We start from the raw sequence: 25,313 nt of genomic DNA on the forward strand, positions 1-25,313 counted from the left end.
CGAAACAAAATAAAAAAAAGTAATTATGAGTTGAAAAAAATACATTTTTTTAATATGAAAATTACTTACTAATTCACTAAAACCTTAACCGGATTCTATTTGAATAAGTCCCTTTTCATGATCTTATTGAGGTGAAACAGATTGGGTTTTTAGTGAACTAATGACTTGTTTTGATGCAATTCGCTCTGCTTGGCTTTTCTCTTGACAATGAGCACTTTTTGTAGTATTAATAGCATATATTTTTTTAAATATTTTTGTTATGGAAGGTGCGATTTGCACAGCCTATTGATTTCACAATAAAAAAAAGATGAGGCCCATACTTGAATCCAAGAATCGGGGATGAGAAGATAAGGTTCTCATTATACGAAGCCATCGGCACTAACAAGAGTAGGGTGACCAGTTCCTTTCTCTCGGCCGCCTTTCCTTCAGCAACTAAGCCCACCCAAATTATTACAGCTTTGGGTATAGAGGTAAGCGGTGTTTGTCCACAACCAGCATAAGCCGGGAATCGAACCAGGATTGCATGATTGGAAAGCGAGCGTCTTCCCCGCTGCGCCATCCTACCGCGTGAAAAACATGACTTCTTTTTTGGAACGACTCAACTCCAAACTTCACCCGCACAACAATAGCCCATTACTGTCATAGCTTCAAGTTATCGAACATGTCTTCGAGTTAGCACGAAGTAAAGTCTGAGACTCTGCCGCTGATAAGAAATGGAAGATGTAGTAGCTAGAAAGGAGGTATAGGACACCTTTGGTGTTATGATTTACACCGACGAGTCAGCATTAGATGGTAATGCAACACATGGTAGGGAAGACACAGACAGTTGGGCACTACCGGCTATCCAAAGTACTATAAAATCCACAGATAGGCTACAGTAGGCTACTTTGGGATTTCTACAAAAAACTGGTGTGTTCCTCTTTCTAAGTTGAGACCAAACCCAACCAGAAAGTTCTCGGAGTAGTGCTGACAGAAAGAAGATGCCTCTAGAGTCGATTGGTCAGTGACAGCCTGTCTACTTTGCAAACGATCCAAGTAGCTTACCTGTCATTTTCACCACCATCCGAACGTGACCGAAATATCTATCCTTTTTCCAAACCTCATAAGCTGCAGATGTCAGGTCACTCTTAATTATATTGTGCTAGCCATTGCGGCATCCTTGGCAACATCTTGGCAAATGAAAGACGAGAAGAGCAAAGAAAGGACAAGAAAGAATCAAAGGGAAACCTACCACGTCTTTTACGCAACGAAATCAGAGATCATTCTGGAAATAAAACCACTTTTGCAAACACATGAAAGTGCCAGGAAGATTTATAGAAACCATGGAGAGAAGCAAAGCCAACAAGCAAAAAAGTTTCTTACGAGGCAATAACAAGTAGGCGATGACATTGGTGCAACGCTCGAGGGGGTACCTATTCATCTTCATGTTCCTAATCAACCCACTTTACAGTACTGTATAGGCTATATGAAAAGCAGCTCTGCCCCGATAGCTCAGTTAGTTAGCGCGTGACTTCGTGGACCAAGAGGCTTCAAGATCAAGCGGTGCTGGTTCGACACTCGGGGTGTGCGCTTGAGCAACGCATTGTAAGGATTGCTCTTCATTCAGCGGCACCTAATGGATAAAATAATTCTCTTACAACAACACTTCAACAATCGGAAAAATTCACTCTGTCAATCTCGGTAACCGGCCCTGCGTCAAGAGCCTCTACATTACAAGTATGCGAAGCTACCAGGAACAACCTACCAAGGCTTTGTCAGTTCGAAGATAAAAATTAAAGATTCAAAACCACAACCAAACCAATCAGCAATAACAAAAACACATAAAATCTAGGCAAGAGAAGAAGAACAAGTATGAATCACGGAGAACCACTCTGTACTCACCACTACACACCACTAGCCTTACAACCAGCATGAAAACAATTTGAGTTCGTTAAACAAGAATTGAGGCCTACAACAGTTCTTTGTAACTAGCAGAAAATAAAATGCTATTATTTGAATTCATTGCGTGAAGCTTTTGATTGATAAATCGAGTTTTAGAAACAATCGTTTTTTTGTAATCACTTTAGTTAGATTTATTTATAATATTAAGAACATTAACAATAATTTGATGGGTTAGGACAGTGGTTCTTAACCTTTTTTCTATCAAGCCCCCCTTCAATAATGGTCATGAGCCTCGCGCCCCCCTAGATTTTAAATAAGTATCATAACAAAAAAAATGCATTTTTGTCTGTTTATTGTACACATCAGTGAGATACTTGACACTGCTTCTTTGCAACTAGATTTTTAATGCGAGGTTTAACTCCAGAGAGTGAACAACGTAAGTCTCCTTCAACTCTCAACCTGTTTCTGTACTTGGTCTTGATGGCAACGAGAGCAGAAAATGCAGCTTCACAAAGATACGTGGATCCAAACATTGTTAGAATTCGAAGAGCCTGAGTTGCGATAAGAGGGTAAACAGGAAGGTAATTGGCCCAGAACGTCTCAAGTTCCAGTTCTTTGAAGTCTTCTTTAGCTGTGGAGTTGAACTTCATCTCAAGAAACTCCTCTTGTCCTTCTTCGAAAATATCAACTACTTCGCATTGAAACGGGTTTCTGATGAACTTCCAGGTTTTACGCTTCTCATCCAGATCTGGAAAGTATTTGATGAACTCCGCTTTCGATTCATTAAGGTGGATTTCTATTTGTTTCTTCAACTCAGACTCAAAGTTACCATCTTTGAGAGCAGAATCCAAGTTACTGAAGCTCGCTGGATTTCCTTGTTCAATTTGACTCTTCCAGAGGTCAAGTTTAGCTATAAAAGTTCGAATGATGTCATGATGCTTAATGATGTTGATGTTTTTCCCTTGAAGCTAAAGGTTGAGAGTATTCAATGCTTCGCAGATAAATATAAAATAAATACAATAAAATACAAAATATGACAAACAGCATAGGTCCTAGGACATTAAAGTAATTAAAAAAAAAAAATTGTTGTAGAGCTCGCGCCTCCCCTGAGAGAGGCTTCGCGCCCCCCCGGTTAAGAACCACTGGGTTAGGACGACACGACGAGTTAAACTTAAATACTTTGCTTTATGTTCATACGTTAGCTGGCGATAAAGAGCATGTTAAATTTAATTTGTCAATTACAATTGATGACTTGATCGTGAGTATCATCATTCTCGGACTGCAAACGTATCTTTGAAAGCTCGATTCTGGAATTTTACTTGCTTGTAGAGGCCTAGAACCATTGACGAGGGGTCCGGGTCCGGTCACCGAAGTTGATTGTGTAGAACTTCGGCTTGTTGCTGAAATGTTTGTGTCGATAAATTATTCCCTTCATTTGGATGTCATAGGATGAAGATATGACCTCAAAGGACGTTGCTTGAGAACATAACTAAGGTTAAGTCATTGTAGTTTGATATTGTCGTTTCTTCCTTGCGGAATTGTTTTTAAAGAGCCAAGGAACAAACGATTTGCTATAACCCTGGAGTTGATGGGGCCAGGCACGTGATTGAACTGTCGCCTTCGACTTGAAAACACACCATTCACTCAGTTGACTATTTGATTCTTTATGATTGTAGGCTTGTAGGCTAGATGAATAAGTCAAATGTTTTAGCCTGACATTTAACAGCTTAATTGATTTGTAGAATTTATAAAAACCGCAAAAACTGCTTGACAACACTGCGGAAGAGAGTGTTAACGAGTCTGGAAACTTTCTAGTAACAATTTAAATGTTTTAAAAATCTGTGTCTCGCACGACCCAATCCCACTGTTAGCCTACAGGAGCTGCAGTATTCATTTAACCTTGATAAATACATATTGAGTTTTCAAACAAGAAAAGGTTTAACTGCAGTCGTTTTAAAATGGCTGCCACGACAGGCACAGTTCGGAAAAAAAAAGAAATGCTAAACTTAAGACCTCCACTGCAAATGCAAAGTTATCAAGCACTGACCACATGGGGGCGTTGTTTTGTTACAAGAACCAGTGATTAGCCATCTATATTTTTCACGGTTGTATCTCAGTTGAGAATACTCGTAGTGTTCCACACCCCTTCAGGAAACAAAATCACAGCTTTACAAGGCTTCATCTTTTGAATAAATATTTGCAAATTACGAGCAGATGAAATTTTTAGCAACTCAGTTGTTAGTTTAACCAGAGCTGTATTTGTTTATTTATTTATTCACTTTATGAGCTTGTATTGCCTAAACGCTTGTTTCGAGGAGCGATTTATTGACTCTCGAACAGTGAAGTAACAGTTGTTAAAAAGCCTGTTATATCAATATTGTCTGAAGGTTTCTGGAAGTCCTCAAGATCAGGTGGCGTTGGTTTGACTCTCGGGATGTGCAGCTGAGCAATGCAGCAAAGACAGCTCTCCATTCAGCGACCCTTAGTAGATGGAGTAATTCACAATACAATTTGAGTATAGAGGTTTATGAAGTAATTTACAGACAACAAGTAATTCAACGTTCGGAAACTTTACTCTGTCAAACTCGGTAAATGCGTCAGTGGTTCAAAGCCTCTACAAGTATGCGAAACTGCCAGGATTAAGCTTTCTAAGAAACTTTCTCAGGCCGAAAATAAAAATTCAAGCAATAACGATAACTCTACTACAAAAAAATTGTAGCAAATATTGTATCCGTTGAGACATTTTTGTATATAAATTCTAGGTGTATGAGACTCTAGCTAACGTATGAAAACTTCCCTTTTTCAAAAACATGGAGTTTTTTTTAATCGGTACTTTCATTGGTCGTAAATTTAAAACGAACCTTGATCAATTTAAATATAATACAAGTAATCCTGCTACAAATCTCTGATTTTTAAACTTTCAATCAGCGCTAAGCTTCAAGTTAGTGTCTACCACACCTCAAGCAAATATCGTATCCTTATGAGATTGCTACAAATTTGTGACCGTTAAAGTGTAAATCTATCTGATAAAAACATTTATTAGAAGTTGCTTGAACAGTTATGATGGGCGTGAGCCGTGAAGACATTTTAGCGTAATTGCACGTCTCGATTCAGCTTGCACATTTGAATTCCAAGGCGTTATCGCTTGATAATCTGCTTTAATCTGTGTTTACGTTTTATGTCATATTGGGTACGAGGCTCGGTAAGAATTCTTAAGAAGGGTGTACCATCTGAACGGATAAACCGAAAAAGTATGCAGATTTCTACATCGCCGTAACGTTGTGTGATCTCAAATTAATGTAAAGCAAAGATCTAGCTACCTCATTGAAACTATCTCAACTTGTGAGAATTGCATATTTCTGAAAAAACAAGCTCAACTTTTTAGCCGGCTCATATTTATTAATTAATTAAACAACCAAAAATTGTGAAACTTAAGTTAATGGCAAATTAACGTCAAAATAACATGACTCTGTTTATAAAGAATAAGCCAGATAGTAAGACACATTTTAGTTACTAACATACGAATAGGCAAGAAGAGAAACTGCAAGAAATCCAAGCAAAAAGCATTTGTGTCCTATTCAGGATAAAGAGGACAGGGGACAGTTTAAATAGCAAAAAGCACATTTTGAAAGAAAGGGCGTGAAGCTATCATTTTTATAAATACAGTACACCTAAAAACAACAATAAAAATCCACTCTAATAAAAATTAGCAGAGTGCCAATATAAAACATAAATCAAAAATATGGATTTAGATTCAATGCGAAGCTTCAAAAGACCAATGTTGTCTTGTCATATCTTTAAATGGGTTATAAGATTGCAGCGTTATTATAAATAAAAGTACAAAAGAAGTACTTTTAGACAAGAATGTGTGAAAAATAGACTTTCAAATACCATTTTTTTCAGATTTTATTTTCGATAATAGCAACATCATAAATAATTCGTTTTTTAGTGTAAGCAAATTGCAAAAAAAAATACAAAAGTGATAAATGTACTGTACAACGTGGAAAATAATGTACAATGTACAAAAAATTGAATGTGAACAAATGAAATTATTTCGCTGCTATAAACGCAAGCCCAACAAATAATTCCCCAAAGACGAAGTGAAGGTTTGTCCCACCTTTGACTTGTCATTAGTTTGTCCCACCTTCCTGTGCAGGAACCACGGAAGGCTTAGCGTGTGTTGTAAACTGCTGATTGAAAAACAACCACAGCCCATTTTGTTAAAATCGACCTTAAAACTCCAAGTGTCACATTCTGTGATAGATTGCTTGTGGATTACCTGTGCAGTGCCTGTAGCTGTGTGTTTTACCTGGCAACGTGTTTAATTAGGCTACTTTGTGAGCTTCGGATGGAGGTGGTAGTGTTGCCAGAGGAAAACCAAATCAAAACGAAATTATCCAAGTCAAATTCTAAACAAATTTCAAATCACCATAAATTTTTTTTTGTATTTTTATTTTTCGTTTTATTTTTACGTCAAACTTTCAGTGCTGGAAGTTTCAGAAATTTGATGTATACATTATTTATTTCTTACGCTGTAGGCTATTCGCAAACCATAATGAATCTATGTAGACTACTGTACTTTGAGTAAAACAAGCATATAACTACGATACTGGGTGTCATGCATGACCTTAAATGTATTGGATAAAGATTATCATTTGCAAAACAAACAAAAACATCTTAAAAAAGAGTTAATTAAATTTGCAAGTCTGCTTTTACAAAAAGGAAGCCTTACAGGTATTGTTAACAAGTAAAGTTTATTGCTAACCGTTGCCAACTTTATTCTTTCATAAACTGGGTAAAAATTAAAAACGAACCAATTAAAACATGAAATTTGGATAAATTTTACCAGTTTAACTTTTTTCCCAATTATTACTTTGGCAACAAATTCAAAAGTTTGCAAAAACTTCAAATCAAAATTTTTGCACTAAATAAAGCTTCGGCCGAACATTATCGAGCACAAGAAGATTTGAACGAGACTGTTCACGGAGTCTGCTCAAATTTAAAATGATGATGTTCTTTTGGCAAGAATTAAGCTTAGCTAATCACATGAAATCTGGCAGGCACCTTGTATATTGCAAGCGCCTTTTGCTTGACAAATAGTATTACCCTCTATCAGTCTACCCGATTCAGCTCATCGCCCAGTTAGCAAAAGTTGTCCTTTTCACATCGTTCAAACATTCAAAGACGTTGAAACAATGTAAAAAGAACAACTTTTGACGGCTAAGTGAAGAAATCAGTTGTGTGTTACGAAACGTCAAAATAAGTGCACCGTCAGCCTAGACAGCAAATCAACCGTCTTTTACAATGATTCAACGTCTGCAGACGTCTACATTATAAAAAAAAAAAACGGTTGATTTGCTGTCTGGGAGGATAGGTTGTGATAATCTAGGTTTAGACCAACAGAAGAACGGACTTTACTTTTAAACAAAAGGCAATTTAAGTAATCAACCTCATAATATCAAAGTGCAGTTTGGGTGGAAATTGTTGATGTTGCAAATGAAGCAAAAAATGGTCATAAATCAACAATTTAAAGGTATTTAAAATTAAAAGATACAACAACCAATCTTGCTTTTTCGACAAACCAAACTCTATGGTGGACCAAAACTCTTTGCTACGCTTGAATATAATATGTATATGTTAGTTTATTGTATTGTTTGAATTATGTTATTCAATTCTATTGATTTGTTATCAATTATTATCTGTTCGTGATATTGCAAAATTATTTCTCTTTCAAAGTTATATTAATGGTTTGTCTACTTTTAATCTCAGTTAAGACGCCAAGCATTTATGGCGCCGTTGTAGCCTATATCGGCAGTGTTCTATGCAATGATATGCTAAAGCCTTTGATTATAGTTCTAAAATATTTATCAGGTCAAAGTTTAAAAAAAACGCAAGCTAAATTTGCGTTAAATAATGTTACATTTGGAGATAAAGTTTAACATTTTACACTTACAAAAATTTACCTCGATAAGTGAATCCGCAAAATGTATTTTAAGTGAAACAAAAAATTTCCATTACGACATGCTTTTATTTTTAATTAAAAAGAACTAAGTAATTAATAAATAGCGTTAGATTTTAAAAGAACATCATTATTCTTCTAAATCTTTAAAGAGAACCCATTAAGCTATTGTCAAAAACCGTATATACAATAAAAGCAAGCTTAACGGAATCTGAGGTCAACATAGTTGATTTTCACAAAGTCTGCTTATGCTGTGATGATATATACCGCTGTGAAGTTGTTACAGATCGTCGCATTGCAGTCTACGCTCCTTGTTCTGTATGACGTAGGTCTGACGTGCAATGATGTAGTTTGACGTCACTCAACCGTATAAATTTCACGAGAAAGATCGCACAGGACAAAGGTCATGTACCGTTACTTTGTTTCCTTTGACCGAGACCTAACTCTTAGGTAAGTTCATTATAAGTTCAGTCTCGCCAACGTCACAAATGTATTTCCACTTTGAGGATATTCTCTGGCGTGGACCAACGGAGTTGTAAGGGATGTTGATTCCAATATTGTTTCGCTTTTCTCTCTTGTCAGCTAACTTCCAAAAGTATGCACCTTTGAAGAAGTACACGGCCTGATGAGCGTATGAATAGTATGCGGAATCGATGTTGTTTGGAAGCGATGGATGTCCTCCCCAACCCGGAAACGCTTGGAAGATTGGAGTGGAATCGACAAGTCGTCCTCTTCTCCAACTGTATCGGTACACCTGCAAAAAATTTAGTAAAATGACATTTTATTTCAAGATTTTGGTTCAGTAAGTCAAATTTATTTGATATTCTTCTTCTTCTTCTTCTTCGTTTGAACCTTCTTCGCCACTCCAAGGGTCGAGGGGCTCTGCCTTTTACCACCCTTGGGCAGTGGCGGCGACGCGGTCTAGATGTTTGGGCAGGTGTCGAGCAGCCATTCAATTGATTTGTCATCCAGTTCACGCAGACCACGCACACCATTTGGCGCATGGTAGATGGCGCAATTACAAATGGTGTGGTCTACGGTTTGTTCCTCCTTGCCACACTCACAAATCGCGGATGGAGCCATCCCCCATTTGTGCATGTTCGAGCGGAATAGTCCGACGCCAGTACGCAGACGGTTGAGCCGCACCCAGGCCTTCCTTGGCAAATGCATTCCGGTTGGGTGGTTGCTGGTGTCGGAGATGAAACTTTGGAGTCTTGAGGAGTTCTTCTTCCACTCCGAGCTCCATTGGTGGTCCGCCCAGGTAGCCGCACTGATGGATTGGTCTTCAGCAGTTTTCATCAGGAGTTGTGCGGCACGTACAAATGGGTGTCTCGATTTCAGTCGCTGAGGTTTCTCGTTCACAGACTCATAGAGACTTGAGTAGAGCAAGTGGTTGGGGTTCGTAGCGCGACGAGAAAGAGATTTCTCGAGAAAGAAGAGAAAAGAGATTCTATTTGATATTCATTTGCACCCATAATCACAGAAACAGCAAAATAGTAATTATTGCAGCAATCATACGACAGTCTTAGCCAGTTGAATCATCAAATAACCGATAAAGTTTACATGCTACTTTGCTACACGCTACATACATATACATGCTACATGCAATGTTATTTCTTACAAAGTACCCTAACATAAAGTGGTTCCCACTTACTCTATCATCCTTGAAAAAGTAAAGCAGGTCTTCTTTAAAGTTGTAGAAAACAGTGTTAATGGGATACGGAATTCCAGCAAAATCATCCTCTATTCTTCGTGGATAAGAGCGACCGTACTTATCGAATTTTCTTGTCTGATCTTTCAAGCTGTCGTATTCAACATAATGTGCGCCTGGAAAAAAAAGAATTATATGCTAAGATGCTTTGGCAAAATATTTATTGGTTAAAGCCAACAGTCTAAAAGGTTCAGACTAGCTATCTTTGATTGTCCCAACACATGCAAACGAGTGTATTAAACACAAATAAGATGGTAAGATTTGTAAATATATTTACTTTTACGACACATATAGCAAATCGTGGTTGTTGCCACGATAACATTTTGTTTATGCATACACACTTTTTGCTTTCGTTTGACTATTTGCTAAAGACAATGAACTAAACTTTTCGGAAGAGCAAACTTCCCAAGGTCACGTGTAGCCCACTCAAAATTTCTTTAAAAAGATGGCTATGGTTTAATTACTTTTTCCGTGTTGCCATTATTTATGCCAGGCCCGTAATCGGTTACATGCTAATAAGGCAGCAATAAACACAGAGGTGCATTTCCTCGTGATAAACCAAAACATAGTTCCTCCGTCGTACTAACTTGTACATCAAGCCTGTAACCACTAACCCAGAACTTCAAAACTCTACTGAGAACAGAAATTGAGTGTTTTCCGCTTAGCGGAACCGAATGTTTACAAAGTTTTAAAAACTTGGGTTTGTGTTTTGGGTAAATACGGGCAACACACAAACGCAAAATAACGAAAGAGATTAGTGGAATTTTCTAAAGTTGAAATTTTAAAATCATTATTTTCGCACCAATCTTTTAACACACAAACAATTTTGTGTCTGTTTGACAATTTTAAACTGATACCAGCAAACAACTCACAATTTTTATTTCCGCACCAGTGTTGCCATATAACTTGCGATAACTCAAACAATTATTGAGAACAATTTAAAATTTTAAAATTAATTTTTCACGCTGGTATACCAATCTGAATTAACAACTTTTATGTTATATTATAAGCTTAAAGCTGTTAATAAACAAATCCTTTAAACCATACCATTCAATGTCACACCAATAGGCATAGGCTTACATGTTCAACTTTTCACTATTCTACGAAGCGTAATGAGAAAATTGTAATTAAAATAGGTAACACACAACATTTTGATGCTAAGCTACGGTTGAAAAACCAGTAAAAGGAACAAATTGTTTTATCCCCTATCAACCTTGCGGCGACCTAATTTTTTATAACTCAAATTTACCTTTGAAAAAGAATGTCGGGCCAGTAGGGCTCCTCCAACTCCTAATATGAACGGCACCATCAATCTTCTTGTGAGGATCATCTGGATACTCCATCAAGCCTCTCCAGTATTCCGCTGTTAACTTGGGATCTCCGTATCTTGGCCTTTGGGCTCTACAAAAAACAAACTTGACACTTTAGACCAAGCTACTTTGTATATTAAATCACTGCAAACTTACTATAAGCTGCAAAAAAACTTGTATTTTGACAATGCGCGTTTGTGTACTAACGGCTTTAAGTTAATTGGGGTCAAACCTAATTGCGAGGTTTTCTAAATCAGTACTAACTGGTACAGATGGTATCAGTTTCTGTAGAAATCCCCCCTATTTTCACTTAACCTTATAAAGGCCATAAAAAGTTTTTTTGACTTTTTAATAAACCAGCAAAAGTGCGCTGAGTATTTTCGGTAAACCTTAAAGTGCTAGTTAATTATAATTTATGAAACAAGAGTTTCTTAAGCTGATTCGTATACAAAAATAGAATGAGCAGGAAGACACCACTGTTGTTTGTTTACACCAGTAAATGCCAGACTTTAATTTCAGCCAAAGTAAGCTATGGAACTCGAACCTAAATTTCTAACTCTGTCACCAAACTATTTTGTCTAATAAGCTGTTCCAGATTTTTCAATTATCAAGAATGTTGTGACTTTTCAGAAACTTTTATCCAGTAATCGTACTTTGAAAACAAAAAAATATATAAATCTTGCCATAAATTGTGACTACTGTCTATTCAACTGATGATTGAGTGAATATACTGGCGCTATATGTATTCACAAATTCATTCACTGATAAATTCTGTCAATGAGAATCACTTTTACTTTGTTATGTTTGCACACTAAGGCAAAATAGACGAGTTTGTATTGTAACGTAATCAGTTTATGGAATAAATCGTACTGGTCTGTTTCAAGCCAAAATGAAATCTTCAGAAAATACCGATAATGGTGATATCGCCTATTTATATTACAGTGGCCCACTATAAGCTTTCTTTAGCGTTACGCTTGGCATTGACTACTCTACTTAGGCTATGGTGTTACTATTTGTTGTAAAATGGATACATACAAGGCGACACAACAATATAAGTCTGGCCAGAAGGAATTACAGAAGCGTAATTTTTTTTCTGCCTTCTTATTATAACTCAACACCCAATAATTATTTGGCAAAACAAGCTACTGGCATCCGTTTGTGAAAAATAAGGCACTTAAACACAAGGAAAGAACTAAATATTATTCGTCGTGACATGACTATGATGTGACAAAGTTGTTTTAACATCTCATGACATATAATTATAAGATTGGGTGAGGTTATAAATCTTAGCTTTAATTAATTACAACTTCTCTGATTGCGAAAATTTTATTTCCGCCAATGGCTGTACGTTACTGCATTATTTTATCGTTACGTTGTTTTTTCTTATTGACAATTCGCACCACTCCAGCATTTTGGTTTTTAATTGATATTATTCAAGGATATTATTGCATTGAAAACTATGTAAATCACACCTTTGTGACATTGATGCAACAGCAAAAGTTCTTAGCTTCGAGCAAAGCATGCAGTTTGACCAACAATCCTGATTTAAAGCTAAAACTGCAAGAGCTGCAAATATGCTGTCTGTGTTTCTGTTAACTGTATGCCAGCAGTCTTGATGGAATCTTATTTGTTGGGCTAGAAAAATTTTTGTGATGGGCCGAATTTTCATTGCGGGCCGTAGTTTTTCTCCCGAAGTTGAAGTTACCAAATTTAAACTTTAAAAAAAATGTTCAATTTTGTGAAAAGAAAACCTCAAAAACAAATGCAAAAGTATCAAAGCCGTTTAAATTGAAAAAAATATAAACGACTCAACAAGAATTATTGATATTGCTATTATAATATTAAGTGATGCTTTTTGTCTACTTCTCTTAAGAGCTGAAAATGTCGCCCTAATGAGGTTATGTAAATATAGATATAATATAAATATAAACAAAAACATATAAATATAGATATAAACATGCATTAAGATTAGGAAGTTTGTTCATAACAGAACACTTATTTGCATACTATGAGTTAGTAGTTAGAAAGTTTGACATTTTATTGCCACTATAAGTGCAAGTTTTTAGAAAAACACAAAATTCTCTATACGTTGTTAGAGGTGGGATGAGATTGCGGTTTGCCATTTGCTTGAATCAAAAACTAGAAAACTGTGTTTTATGTTTATTTTTAATGAACTAAAAAAGTAACACAAAGCTAGTATGAAAAGCGCGCTAATTCTGCCTTCTTCAATAACTTGCTAACTCCCTTTTTTAAAATAAATTCTGCATTTTTTCTCATAGAATCGTGCATTCGCTCTTTCGTGCAATAAGTCATTAAGCTTAGTTATTATTAAACCTATAACAACACTTTATTGATAACGAGATATGTATACATTTTTGTACTTTTATTATTTATTGGCTCACTTTCTATTCTACAAATAAAATAACTAGCTTATCTCATTTATATATTTTATTATGCTATTTTGTATGGTGAATGCTGATTCTCCGATTCTCCATTCTCCTATTTATGTGTGGTACTGGTAATAATACAATTAATCGTACTCAAAAAATACATATAAATTATTTTAAGATTATAACGCTATCTTGAAAAATTAAAAAGAACTTATACTGTAATTCTATAACCTAAGTGGATACCTGTTTTCGTAGAGCCAGTACCAAGTCTTTCTGAAGAAGTAGGTGTTATATTTCCAATAGAGCATTCCGTTGGATAATCTGTCCTGTCGCACCCAATCAAATACAACATCAAACGATACTTCACAGGTTCCTGAAAGTACAAGGTGTTTGAACTTTTTCTTGTCATTAAGAAACTTGGTTAATGAGCAATTGAAAGTTACTCTAAAATAGACATTTTTTAAGATAATAATTTGAAAACGAAAGGTCTAAATGGGTTTTAGATCTAGCGTATAAAATTGATCAAAAATATCAAATGTATCTTAAGGAAACGGATAAAGACTGAACGGGTTATATCCTTCAATGCAAAAGCCGGCGTTTACTCTAATGATCACATCGTCATGTCCTCATCCGAGGATTTAAGGGAAATATAAAACTACCAAATTGTAAAGCGGATTGAATTTTTCATTTTTGAATCCCTTTCATGTGACAGTCACACTTTTTTCTGGGTTGATAAAACGAAAAATATTAGTTACAGAAAAGCTCGTTAAGTCACTAAAATGGCAAAATTACATGTCAGCGCAGAGTTGTCACAACACTGCAAATTAATTATGGATTTTAGCTGCTTAAAATTTGCTTGAGCAGTAGGCTAAACCTGCTCTTTGGGGGAAACCCACTTCCTGTATTTTGTTTAAGTAAACTTCACGACGTAATATTACGACCGTATCTGCGATCTTACGCCCTTTAATTTTCAGATTTCAGCTTAAGCTGCTCCATTGTCGCGTGCCATATCACCTCAACGGTATTTATCGTTCGCTTGAAAACACGGGTTGTCTTATCTTTCGCAGCTGCAGTATGTATTAGACCTTTCGCACATTGGCATTGCAGAAATATTTCAACTCTTGCAAATAGCTATCATGGCGTGTCAGATTATCAATCATACAGCAGTGCGCATACTTAATGGCTATATGCTCATGTTTTTTTCGAAAAAGTTCAAAAACTTTAAAATATTTTGAAGAGGGCGCAGCAGGTACTCGCGGTAACCACACCTTGCATTACACCTCGCTAAAACATGATGGCTAACCGTAAATCTTAGCAAAAAGTCCAACGAAAAGCGTAAATTAGTGAGGTGGTTATCACGTTTGCAAATTTGAACGAATGTAGTCTTACGGGACCGAAAATCTTGGAAACTTTTCATACAAGAGGCTGTCAATGCTTAGAATCAAGTACGACCATGAAAGAAGAAGTCTTACCATGCAAAAAGTCTTACTTTGTGGCCCACGTTTACGCACTAATGTCAACAACACTAACCATAAACGTCTTTAATGTTTTCGCGATCTGTAACTCCAAGTTCCACCAATTCCTTGCTGTGTTGAGCTTGATAGAAGGGATTCATAATCGAATACCTTTGTTCGTTGTGTGGAAGACCTAATGCATGGCCGATCTCGTGGATAGCCACCTACAAAAATTCAAAATTGATATTCTATGTACTTTATTGACCATAATAATCAACAACTAGAACTATTTCATTTTCTAATGCACAAAAAACATCGGGGAACGTTTATTGGATGTTACGCTGAGAAACAGCCAGCGCCATACACCTCAATGTTCTAAATTTCAGTTTCTTAAATAATTTTTTTCGCAGACGTCTTTTCGAATCTAAAACAACGGCTACTCTGTACTCAATATTAGCTTTTTCAGATACTAAAAAAGAAAAGAAAAACACGCTAAGGCAAAGCAAATTAACCACAAACTTTTCAAAAAACATAACGATTGCTTATCACGTTATGCTTAGTATATGATTATTTTTGTAAAATTTAAAATATAAAATAGTTTGGCAAAAAAAACACGTTTCAAAGACACTTTTTTTCGAAAAACAATTGCTCTATTGGACCAACATACAGTATAAAAAAGTTTACTCACTTTCAGAAGACTGATAGGATAACTTGAAGAGGAACCTATTGTTGAAGCACCTCCGTTGGCAGCTATCCAGCTCACTGGGACGAACGGTTGGACGTCGTTGAAATGTACTTCGGCCTTGGGTAAGGGCCAAGCATGAGCGTATTCGCGCATGAAAGGGCCATCCAAGAAGCGAACAGGACAACGGTTGTGCAACCCTGCAAAAAAAAATAGAATTTTAAAGTTTTAGTTTTATTTAGCAGGCTCATATCATTTTTTTAAAAAAAATTTGGGTAAAATGATTTTAAGTTTCAAGCAACGTTGTTTGCAAATCTGGAGTATTTGAGTTGCAAGATAAATTTACAGTTAGATGTTAAGACTTTTCTGGGAAACTTTTATTAGTCAAACCGATATGTTTAATAAATAAATTTAATTCAAAGTTGAGGAAAAGATTAAAAGCAAAGACTTTTCCGTCAAAATAATTTTTTTATAAAATTTTAAAATATTTTTTTCGATTGTTCCTAACAAGTAGGCTATAAGATTCAAGTGTTGCATAGTTTGTTAAAAATATATTTTAATATGCTTTCTTAAATTTTGTATCAATAATAAAGTTTTATGGGCGTATAGGCTAACCTCTCACGCAAGTAGAGGGCAAGTTAGTCTAACGAATTACATTTAAATGCATTTAAATTACAATAAAATAGTGTCCATCTGTTCTTATTGCCAGAGTAATTGAAGATTTAAGTGGTCTATGAAAACGAAGAAGCCAACAATTACCACCACAGTGATAAGTTGCCTACTTTTTAGTTATATTATCCTTGTTGATAAAAGTATGCGGAAAAGTTGATTGCAATGATTCGGGTAAAATATATTTTAATTTTAGAAGATTTATTTTCTTTGGTTTAATAAGATTTATAAAAATATTGCTTCAGCTTTTTCAAGTCAATTTGTCATCAACAAAAGTGCTTACTTAGATAAAAACCTACGCTGTTGGCGTTTTGTAAGGAAATCAGTCAAAAAATGATGTAAACTCTAATACAGTGCTTCTCAAACTGAAGTTGGCGACCCACTTTTATTGCAATTTTTTCGTGCGACCCACGATGATCTATCACTAAACGATAATAAAAAAACTAATGAGAAAAGAAACAATGTATCCACATGCAATTTACTATGCGAAACTTGAGCTTGCATAAGATATTATCAGATATATAGTTCTACTGTAATTGTTACATTTTTCTTACATTGTTGCATAATTGTTACGCAATCATAATGCAATAATTTCCTGATCTAATAGAAAACTGTACAATTTAGAAAAGCTTCGTCTTCCATCTGAAATAGCTTTGCGATCCACTAGTTGGGAAACACTGCTCTAATACATACCTAGCCTACAGGTAGATCTAATTTCTAAACCAACTCATCATTTTTCTCACTGAAACAATCTTGCAGCTGTAACACACCGCACTTTTCACTTTCATAAGGTTATTAATGTGTTGCAGGGTACATTTACATAAATAAAGCATGTCCAATATGTTTACTATTCGTATTTAGTGGATCATCATGTTGTCAGGTTTGGCTGTGTTTTACCATCATGTTTTCAGGCTTGGCTGTGAATCATGGCAGAAATCGTTTGAACACCCTTGGCCTACACTATCGAAAATATCCGAGACAAAAAAACTAACAAGTCTAACTCTGCTGCGTAAGCATTCCTTAGAAATGTAAAACAGAAAACATTTCAAGTGAAAATAAATAACAGAGGCACACCTTGTAAAACACCAGCAAATTTCTACATGTATGGCGTTTGTGTTGAAATAACACTGCGGTGAACCATGCGGAGAAAATAGCTTTCGCGGTACGTTTGGTGGCGCGGATTTAGTTTAAATTGTCATACAAACACACTCTTGGATAAAAAAAAAAGAAGATTATAAGAACTGTGATATAACTAAAAAATTATAAGATTACGATTATTATTACGATTACCAAGACAGAAAATGTCTTAAGAAAACAAAGCGAATACGAGCATATTGATCAATAACTGTTATGTCATATTTAGTAAAAATGTTAAAGATTTTGCTACAAATTTGTGGCTTATCTACTCTCCATTTTGCTTATTGGGTTTTGTGTCTTTATTATTGTTATTTCCTTGTGTTTTTTTGTGATCTAGAAAAATATGGAACATAGCCTACTTATGTCTGGGACTGACATTTTCAATTGCAGTTTCGTACTATAGTTTGTAATAAGAGAAAAACTGATTGATTTCTGAAAGGGTAACGGAAAGGGTAGTGCCAATAGGCAGCAGGAAGCCACAAGTAATATAGACCAATGGTACCCTTAGCCAAATTTTGTTCATCGAAATTTGGCATTTTTTTACTCAAAATATAAACGGCTTGGAATGATTTCAAGATTTGACTTGTTTGACAGAAGATCATTGCATCTTATTGCCAATCAACTATCGCGCTTACTGAAGCAATAGCAATGCAATTCGTAATCTGACTCCAGATACTAATCTTTAAAAAAAAACAATACTATGGAACCAAGATCAACCAATCTAATCTTTTTTAGAAACTTGAAAGATTAATTACTATTACAATTCTTCAAAGGTTGTAAAAAGTGCAAAAAGCGTAAAACGTGGAATTAAAAATGAATCATAGCGCCTTCGCATCTAACCGACCAACTGCTCTTCAACCATGACGCTTTCCCAGAAAGATAACTTACTCATGTCACAAAAATGTTAATCAATCGAGATGAGATTTTTTGCTTGTTAATCATTATTATTTTGCAATAAATATCACAGTAAAAATAGAAGAAAATAAATTTCTAGGTGATACATTGCAACTTTTGTATCATGGTACACGTTTACTTCCAAAGAACAGTTCAGCCTTAAAATGTTTTTCAGACGACTCTATAAATTATGACGCAAACTGCATCGCAGATGATATATCAACTCAATAAGTAAAAAAGCAAAATTGATACCGAAATAACGAGATAGTTCTGTATGTTGGGATGGGATCAAAAGATAATGTTACAGTAGATACGTGAATTGTATCATTTGTAATGGTAGAAGATTCACCCTTCTGAAATTTCGTCAGTGCAGCGTGGATTCTTACCACAAGGTACAAGTTTTCACACAGTTTTCAACTACAACCAGTTAAAAAAGCACGGAAATAAACCAATTCACCGTTATACAAAGCTATTAATGCAGAAAAAAGTCTTCGAGCTAGGGTATCCCAGTAAGAGAATGTTATGGGTTATATACATAGATTTGCAAGTAATAGTTAAAAGCCACATATTCACTTGAAAGGAGACAAAACTTTTTACATTTCAAAGTTGCGATTTTAAAACAATATTTTTTGGGTCGTTTGCCTTCGTATTCAAACAAAGCATACCAGTGTCTACTACTGTACAATGACAATATTTTCCTACTTAAATACAGTTTGTAAAAAGAGTAAGATTTTTATCCTCCATCAATTATATCGTAGCAAGTCATATACAGTACAATAAGATGTTCAAAAGTTGTGTTTCAGATATTCGATATTCTCAACACCCCAGAGTGTCTATATTTCAACCCTCGGGCACATACAGTACTTCAAGCATAGAATAGTGGGAAGTTTGCTTTTGACGTTTTCCCTAACAAACTCTTCTTAATCTTGGCAAAAAATCACGATCATTTGCATAAAATACTTAAAATGCAATGAATCTCAAATGTTTCTTGTAAAAAGTAAAGGTAAAACTTGATTGTACAAATCAGGCTAAAACTTTTATATAAAAGTAAAATAAAATAAGCAGAATAGATCATAAAAAACGAATTTGCATTTATTTGATTAGCAGTTGCAAATTATTTGAACAACTGCATTGTTACTGTGTCAACAGGTTTGAGCATTTGTAATTGTAAAATTTTGGACAAACCTGTCCCGAACCCAATGAGAACATCCACATCACTGACAGGAGAAGAGTTATCTTCCCTGAAGACCCTTGGAAGAACCTCACTCCACATCCTAAACGCCAGCTTGACTGTGAACCAAGCCTCATTGGAACTCATCAAAGGATTGGAAAGACTTGGCCATTCCTGGACCTGAGACAACAAAAAAATCACGCTGCTTGAAGAAATTGAGTTTTTTTTGAATTTAAAGTAATTTTAAAAAAAATTCCGAGAATTAGATGATACCAAAGAAAATCTTGAAAGTTGACCTCAGCAGTTAACAAGAGTGTGTCTCAATTGGTTCTAATTAAAACTGAAAACGTTTTTACCAGTGTAATTTTAATGAACTACATAAACAAAGCACTCTTAAATTGTAGAACACATTGTAACTTTTCAACTCAAAATGCAATGCGTTGTCAATTTATTTGTTACGTAATTGAAAGAGGTTATTAGCAAAAACTGTTATCTCAGTGTGATTTATGTAACGCACAGGAAGCAGTAGAAAGACTACAAGATACAACTGGCTATTTCTTTGCTCTAAGTTAAAATTATATTTCAATCGCTTATTAGCATAAACAAAAAGAACATTGTTTTATGGCGTGAAAACCATGGGTCAACCGTGTCTAGTAATCAGGGCATCGCGAATTTTACTACGACAACTACTAGTAAACTAAAGATTTGACCACAATAATTTGAGTAATTTTCAGCAATTAGATTGATTTTTTGTCATACCTTTTCTCACTTTCAAAATGATGTCTGTGAACGTGTAAACATAGTGAACTGATGTCGTCAAACATAATACTGGTCTGTCAGAAATTGCTCTTGTATGGAAAATAATTTTGTGCCACAAGAAAGAAATCATAATAGCTGCTTGATCTTTTTTTTTAGCAGTCCCAATCATGATAGCCTACCGTCAATGTTTCTCCAAGTTTTAAGAACTGCATCAGGTTATTCTTAATTAAAATGTCTGAACAGTATCAATTAATTTTTATTCAAATAGAATCGTTGAATGTAGTTTGCTGAAACAATGCGAAAAAGTGTAAACTATTGTTGCTTGGAAATTTCAATTTCACAAGCAACAAGCATAAAAAAATCACCCTCACCAATCTCCATGTGATGACGTCTTCATTATAAGCCAATCCCCATCCACTTTTCTCTTTAAAGTGTTGATAAACTGATGATCGCTTTTTACGTCGTTTATGCATTTGATAGTCGTCAACTGCGTTCAATATTCTACCGAGAAAACCAGTATCATCAGCATTGTAAAGAGATTTATCCTTGTTGATTTGTTTCCCGTCTCCACCATCCATTTTTTCTTTTCTTAAAGCAGCAAGAATTTCTTCCATGCTTTCCACTCTAATATAAAACAACGATATTATAAATTAAAAGTGGCAACTCTGAATTAAACGGAACATTCATTGTTTGATTAAATTAATTCTGACATGTCAGATTTGAAGTGGATGACTTTAAAACATGATTTACTTCTGTTTGAAAGCGTATTTTTTGTAATAAACAAGTCGGCAAATTCCCCTTATTTTGAAGATCGAATTTTAATGACACTGGCTGTCGGAAGTCCAAGCACAACACAATTTCCAAAATTATTTTCATATTTCAATAGATTGCAAATCTTTCGTACATTATATTACTTGAGTCTCAAACTTGAAAGTTAGATAGCTACTGAATGTTTCCATTCAATTGAGGTCGTCGGAAATTAATTTACTACGATGATATTTTCAAGTCTGCTGTGAAGTGCCAGCATTGATTAAAATAGCATAACTTCCTCCATTTAGGTTACAAATGACCCCAATAAGAGCATCAGCCAAGATTTAATAAAAATTTATATGAAGTGTAAGCTTATTGTTTTTGTTTTAATTCCGATCAAATTGATTCTAGTAGCGTAATTAGGTCAGTTAATTGCCAAGAGTGAGAGCAATTCGATGTTGTATTGGCTTGGCTTACATAAAAGATATCGGTTCGCTCCTTAGGCAGAGAGGATGTGGAATGGTGGATGTAGGCTATTATGGTAAGACATAACATACATAAGGGCGGACAAAGACTGGCTTTGCAGTTTCCTAAATTCAAATCTTCAACCAGTTGGTCATTGCAATGAATGCCACAACAATAAGATAAAGGTGAGTTCCGCGTTGTTATCGGGCGTTGGGCATGAAAAGTGAAAGTTATCATTTTGCCATCCCATCTTAGCAAGCTTTTAACATGCGAAAGTAAATGCATCCAAAGACAGGTTGCATTTGTGGTAGATTTTAAAGCATATCGCAAATCATTGGCAAATACTCGCTTCGATAGCAACCTTCATCATATTCTTACACCGTTGCCGAACTGAGAGTTGTAAATTGCGTTGAGGCTAAAATGTTCAATAATTACAGGGTCGCCAAAATCAGACATCGTTCCAAATTGAAAACAAAATATATTAAAAAATACATTATTGTCATTGAAAATCTACAGCTGTGATAGAAAGCACAAGATTGATATCACAATCTGCTCATTTCTAGTAATAAGCTTACCACCTCTCAAAAATATAAGCGCCCTGGCCACAATAAGTATTCTTGATGATTGACATGATAATCAGGTATTCTAAAAATAGAAGAGGAATGTCTTCCACGGACGGTAAATTTGTTGCTAATTCGTGTCGACCAAACCCATGCGGTTCGAACGCGCAAAAATGCTTCCTGCAGCTAGTTCCAATTATTTTTTAAAGACAGAAGCAACTTTTATTTAAAAGTATAAAAAATCGGTAAAAATGTTTATAAAACTGGGTTATTTTTGACTAGGGAAAAATTATCAATATTCTCTTATTTTTGTTCCGAAAAAAACATATCTGATGCCTATGACGAACACTAATTCTAACTTTTCAACTAAAAAAAACTTTTTTAAACAACGAGATATGGCCAACAGGCTTTCCGAGCTTCATCGAAAATCCCCTGCTTAACAAACCCTACATTAAGTTCAAATAAAGTTGAATTGGGCCGAAAATTGCTGAAAATTACGTCTTATTCTCCAGGTGTTTCGCACTAAAATCTACGAAGACCATTTCTAAAGGAAGAATTGGTGCATCATCTTTAAGCCTCGATGGTGACAATAGCTTTTTAGTTGATCAAGCGATTGTTTGTTTTAATCATTATGCGAAACGAACGATCTGTAAAGATACAATCTACAAACGCAATTAAATTTTAAAAAGTGAATTTACAAAAAACGTAAAACAATGGAAATTTAAAAACTTTTTATCAAGGTTTCAAGGTGCCACTTTAGTACAATTTAAATTCACCTGCTTTGCTCTGGAAGTTCACCCTCTGAGATGACGTCGTTCAGCTCAATGTTCTCTTGCAAGCGAGACAAGAAGGTGCTTTCCCCAGTTATCTTTGGAAAGTAATTGAACCTTTTTGTGTAGGGATCATATTCGTCAGTGTCATGCCTTTTTCTTCTTAATACTTGAGCAATAGTTGATGATGTTGCAGGTACATCAGTAGGAGTCGTTTGTGCTTCATCACCGGAGAAGTCCGGAATGTCAGGCAGCGAAGCAAATGCGTTTTTGGGGATGTTTGAATTGTTTTCAACCACTTCAATGGTTTTGTTCGATTTCTTTGTCTGATCAGGAACGCCACACCTGATGAATAAAACAAGGAATGATCACACATCCAGTAAATGCAAGTGTGTTGCCTGGTGAAGATAACAATAAAATAAAATTTGGTAAAAGATAACAATAAAAACCTCAGAAGGATGCCATACTTTCTCAGATTGAACTCCAGCGACTAACAATGCCTCGAGAATATAATACTACGTCTTGAGACGTTAAAAAACAATGCAAAAATAGCAGTTTTTATTGTCGGGGTAGGCTCAAATAGTCATTTTTTGCAACTGTTAAGCGGTTAAGCATTAGGCTTACATTTTAGTGTTAAACTGAAGTGATGCAAATAAGGTGGTATGATGTTCAAACGCAGATTATAGTTCCATGTAACGACCGGTATTTGTTTTCACTTTGATGTATTTGTGCAAGATGCCGGATATATCAAAGTGCTGTTCAGCAGCAGCAAATTCATCTAACAGTGTCATGCTAAAAACAAACTGAACAACTGCGTAATGGATTTATTTTTCCCTCTTTTGCGAAACTTTCAGTTCTTTCCTCCTCTTTTGAAACGTACTTCCGATTTTAATACTGATTAACGTGAAACAACAAGATAGATAGAAAATAACTATTGTACAGACCTTAGTTTCGACATTATCCGTAATGTGTCTTCGTCTAAAATTCCAGATACTTTAAGTTTGTTTGCTCGTTGGAAATCTCTCAAAGCACTTGTAAAATCTTTGTCGGACATTGTCGTGTCATTATCACGTGACTGGTAGAGCTGTTCACTGACCAATGAGGATACAGTGGTTTCGTTAACTCGAGGAGAAATGGAAGTCCAGTCTGACGGTTCTATCCACCCAAATTTTCCCAGGTATTGCTAAAAGAACGATTGAGCATAGATTAGAACGTATTTTACGTGAATGGCAACACGGATTCAAATGGAAGAAACATGAATTTTAGAATTGCGATGTAGCCAAAACTTTTCCGTGTGCCTCTCAATCTAGAGCAGTGATCTTCAATCGGAATGCATCACAAGTCACAACAACCCCAGAGGTGCATAAGTAGAAATGAGTGTATAGAGGTTCGTCAAACCCCACTTACAAGAGTGCATGAAATAGCAGTAGTAGTTTTATAAGAAGTATGAAAGGAAAATGGTTGGAAATTACTGATCTTGAGTAGCCTACTTATGTGGCCTGGAAAACAACAACACACATAAAATTCACAAAAATAGAGAATTAATTTTTTTGGTAAAAGTTTTGAGTTTGGTGTTAAATGCTATTTGTTCTTGAGGCAAAGAATGCATCTTTAAACATGCACGTTCAGTTTCCACGAGCAGTATTGAGTGCTTACAATTCATAAATTTAATTTGAAACTAAGTGACTGGTTAAACTGACCATTTCAATAAATAGTTACACATTTTCGAACATTTTATAACATTAGCCTACTGAATATTGTATGGTGAAAACAAAACTAATGGTAACAAAAATTTTGTAACTATTTTATGTGTTTAAATCGAAAAATCCTGTTTTTATAAATTAAGCAACAAAATGTAGACATACATCCGAAAAGTATAAAGAACTTACAGTAGCGCAAGTGCTACGCAGTGCAAGGAAAGTTATATATAAACATTAGCCCGTTGCCAAAATAGCTGAAAACATGAATTTATCTGCTACTTATCTACTTCTCCTTGGTTTTACTTTTAGAATAAAATTAGATCGGCAAGAGCGAATTTTAATCTGATCAGAATCTAAGAAGCTTAACTTATAGATTTGTCTTTTTGAACTTTCTCATTTGAGGAGAGCGCTTAGCAATTTCTAGCCTTTACTTAAACTCTTTAATTACGACTTACCCTGGCGGACGTGATAGGATTTGAGAAATTCCCATGAAGTGTTGTCGATAAATTTGTTATCGAAATCGTTCGTGACCCGTACCTCGTATTGAATCGAGGTTCGCAAAATGTCATCGTCAAAATCAGACACAATACTGAAGCATAAAGTAAAGAACTCTTGTACCAAACCATTCTGTTTGGTTCTTGTCTTGTATTCTTGGCGTATGCGGCTACAAGCAGAGTTTGTCAGTCTTTCAGAAGTGCTCAAAGCAATAACAGGTCCGAGGATTTCGTATCCAATAGCTTTTTGATTATGCAAAGAGAACCCTTCTTCTAGCACAAAAGTCTTTCAGTTAGCATCAAATACTTCTATGCTTTGTCGTTCAAAAACTTCGTCCAATCATAGACAGTAAGATAATGATGTCTGAAATCGATGATTCATAAACTGATATATGCTGGTAATTGCTTGTGACAAACCTGAATAAAATTGCATTGCTTTACTTTATAGCAAAGTAGGCAAACAGAAAGTTGGTTGAAGTAGTTTAAATGTCACATCTATTCATCAACACTGGTGCAAGCATCCACAATGCAAAAAAAAAAAAAAAGAACAATAAAGC

At 35.3% G+C, this 25,313-nt stretch overlaps 1 protein-coding gene across 1 annotated transcript; it reads right to left on the minus strand.

Annotated features, from left to right (window-relative positions):
- Window positions 1-5,270: 5,270 nt before the first annotated feature.
- LOC145771309 (matrix metalloproteinase-21-like) lies at window positions 5,271-25,042 on the minus strand. The gene is made up of 11 exons (XM_082583054.1): window positions 24,718-25,042; window positions 23,507-23,745; window positions 22,569-22,907; window positions 20,389-20,641; window positions 19,273-19,438; window positions 15,394-15,587; window positions 14,782-14,929; window positions 13,495-13,624; window positions 10,801-10,952; window positions 9,495-9,667; window positions 5,271-8,594 (listed from the first exon to the last, which is right to left on the minus strand). The coding sequence occupies exons 1-11, from the start codon at window positions 24,886-24,888 to the stop codon at window positions 8,280-8,282; spliced, it is 2,280 nt and encodes a 759-aa protein (XP_082439180.1). The 5' UTR covers window positions 24,889-25,042; the 3' UTR covers window positions 5,271-8,279.
- Window positions 25,043-25,313: the final 271 nt, after the last annotated feature.

Source organism: Aplidium turbinatum, chromosome 5, assembly GCF_918807975.1.
Source record: "Aplidium turbinatum chromosome 5, kaAplTurb1.1, whole genome shotgun sequence".
NCBI lineage: Eukaryota > Metazoa > Chordata > Ascidiacea > Aplousobranchia > Polyclinidae > Aplidium > Aplidium turbinatum.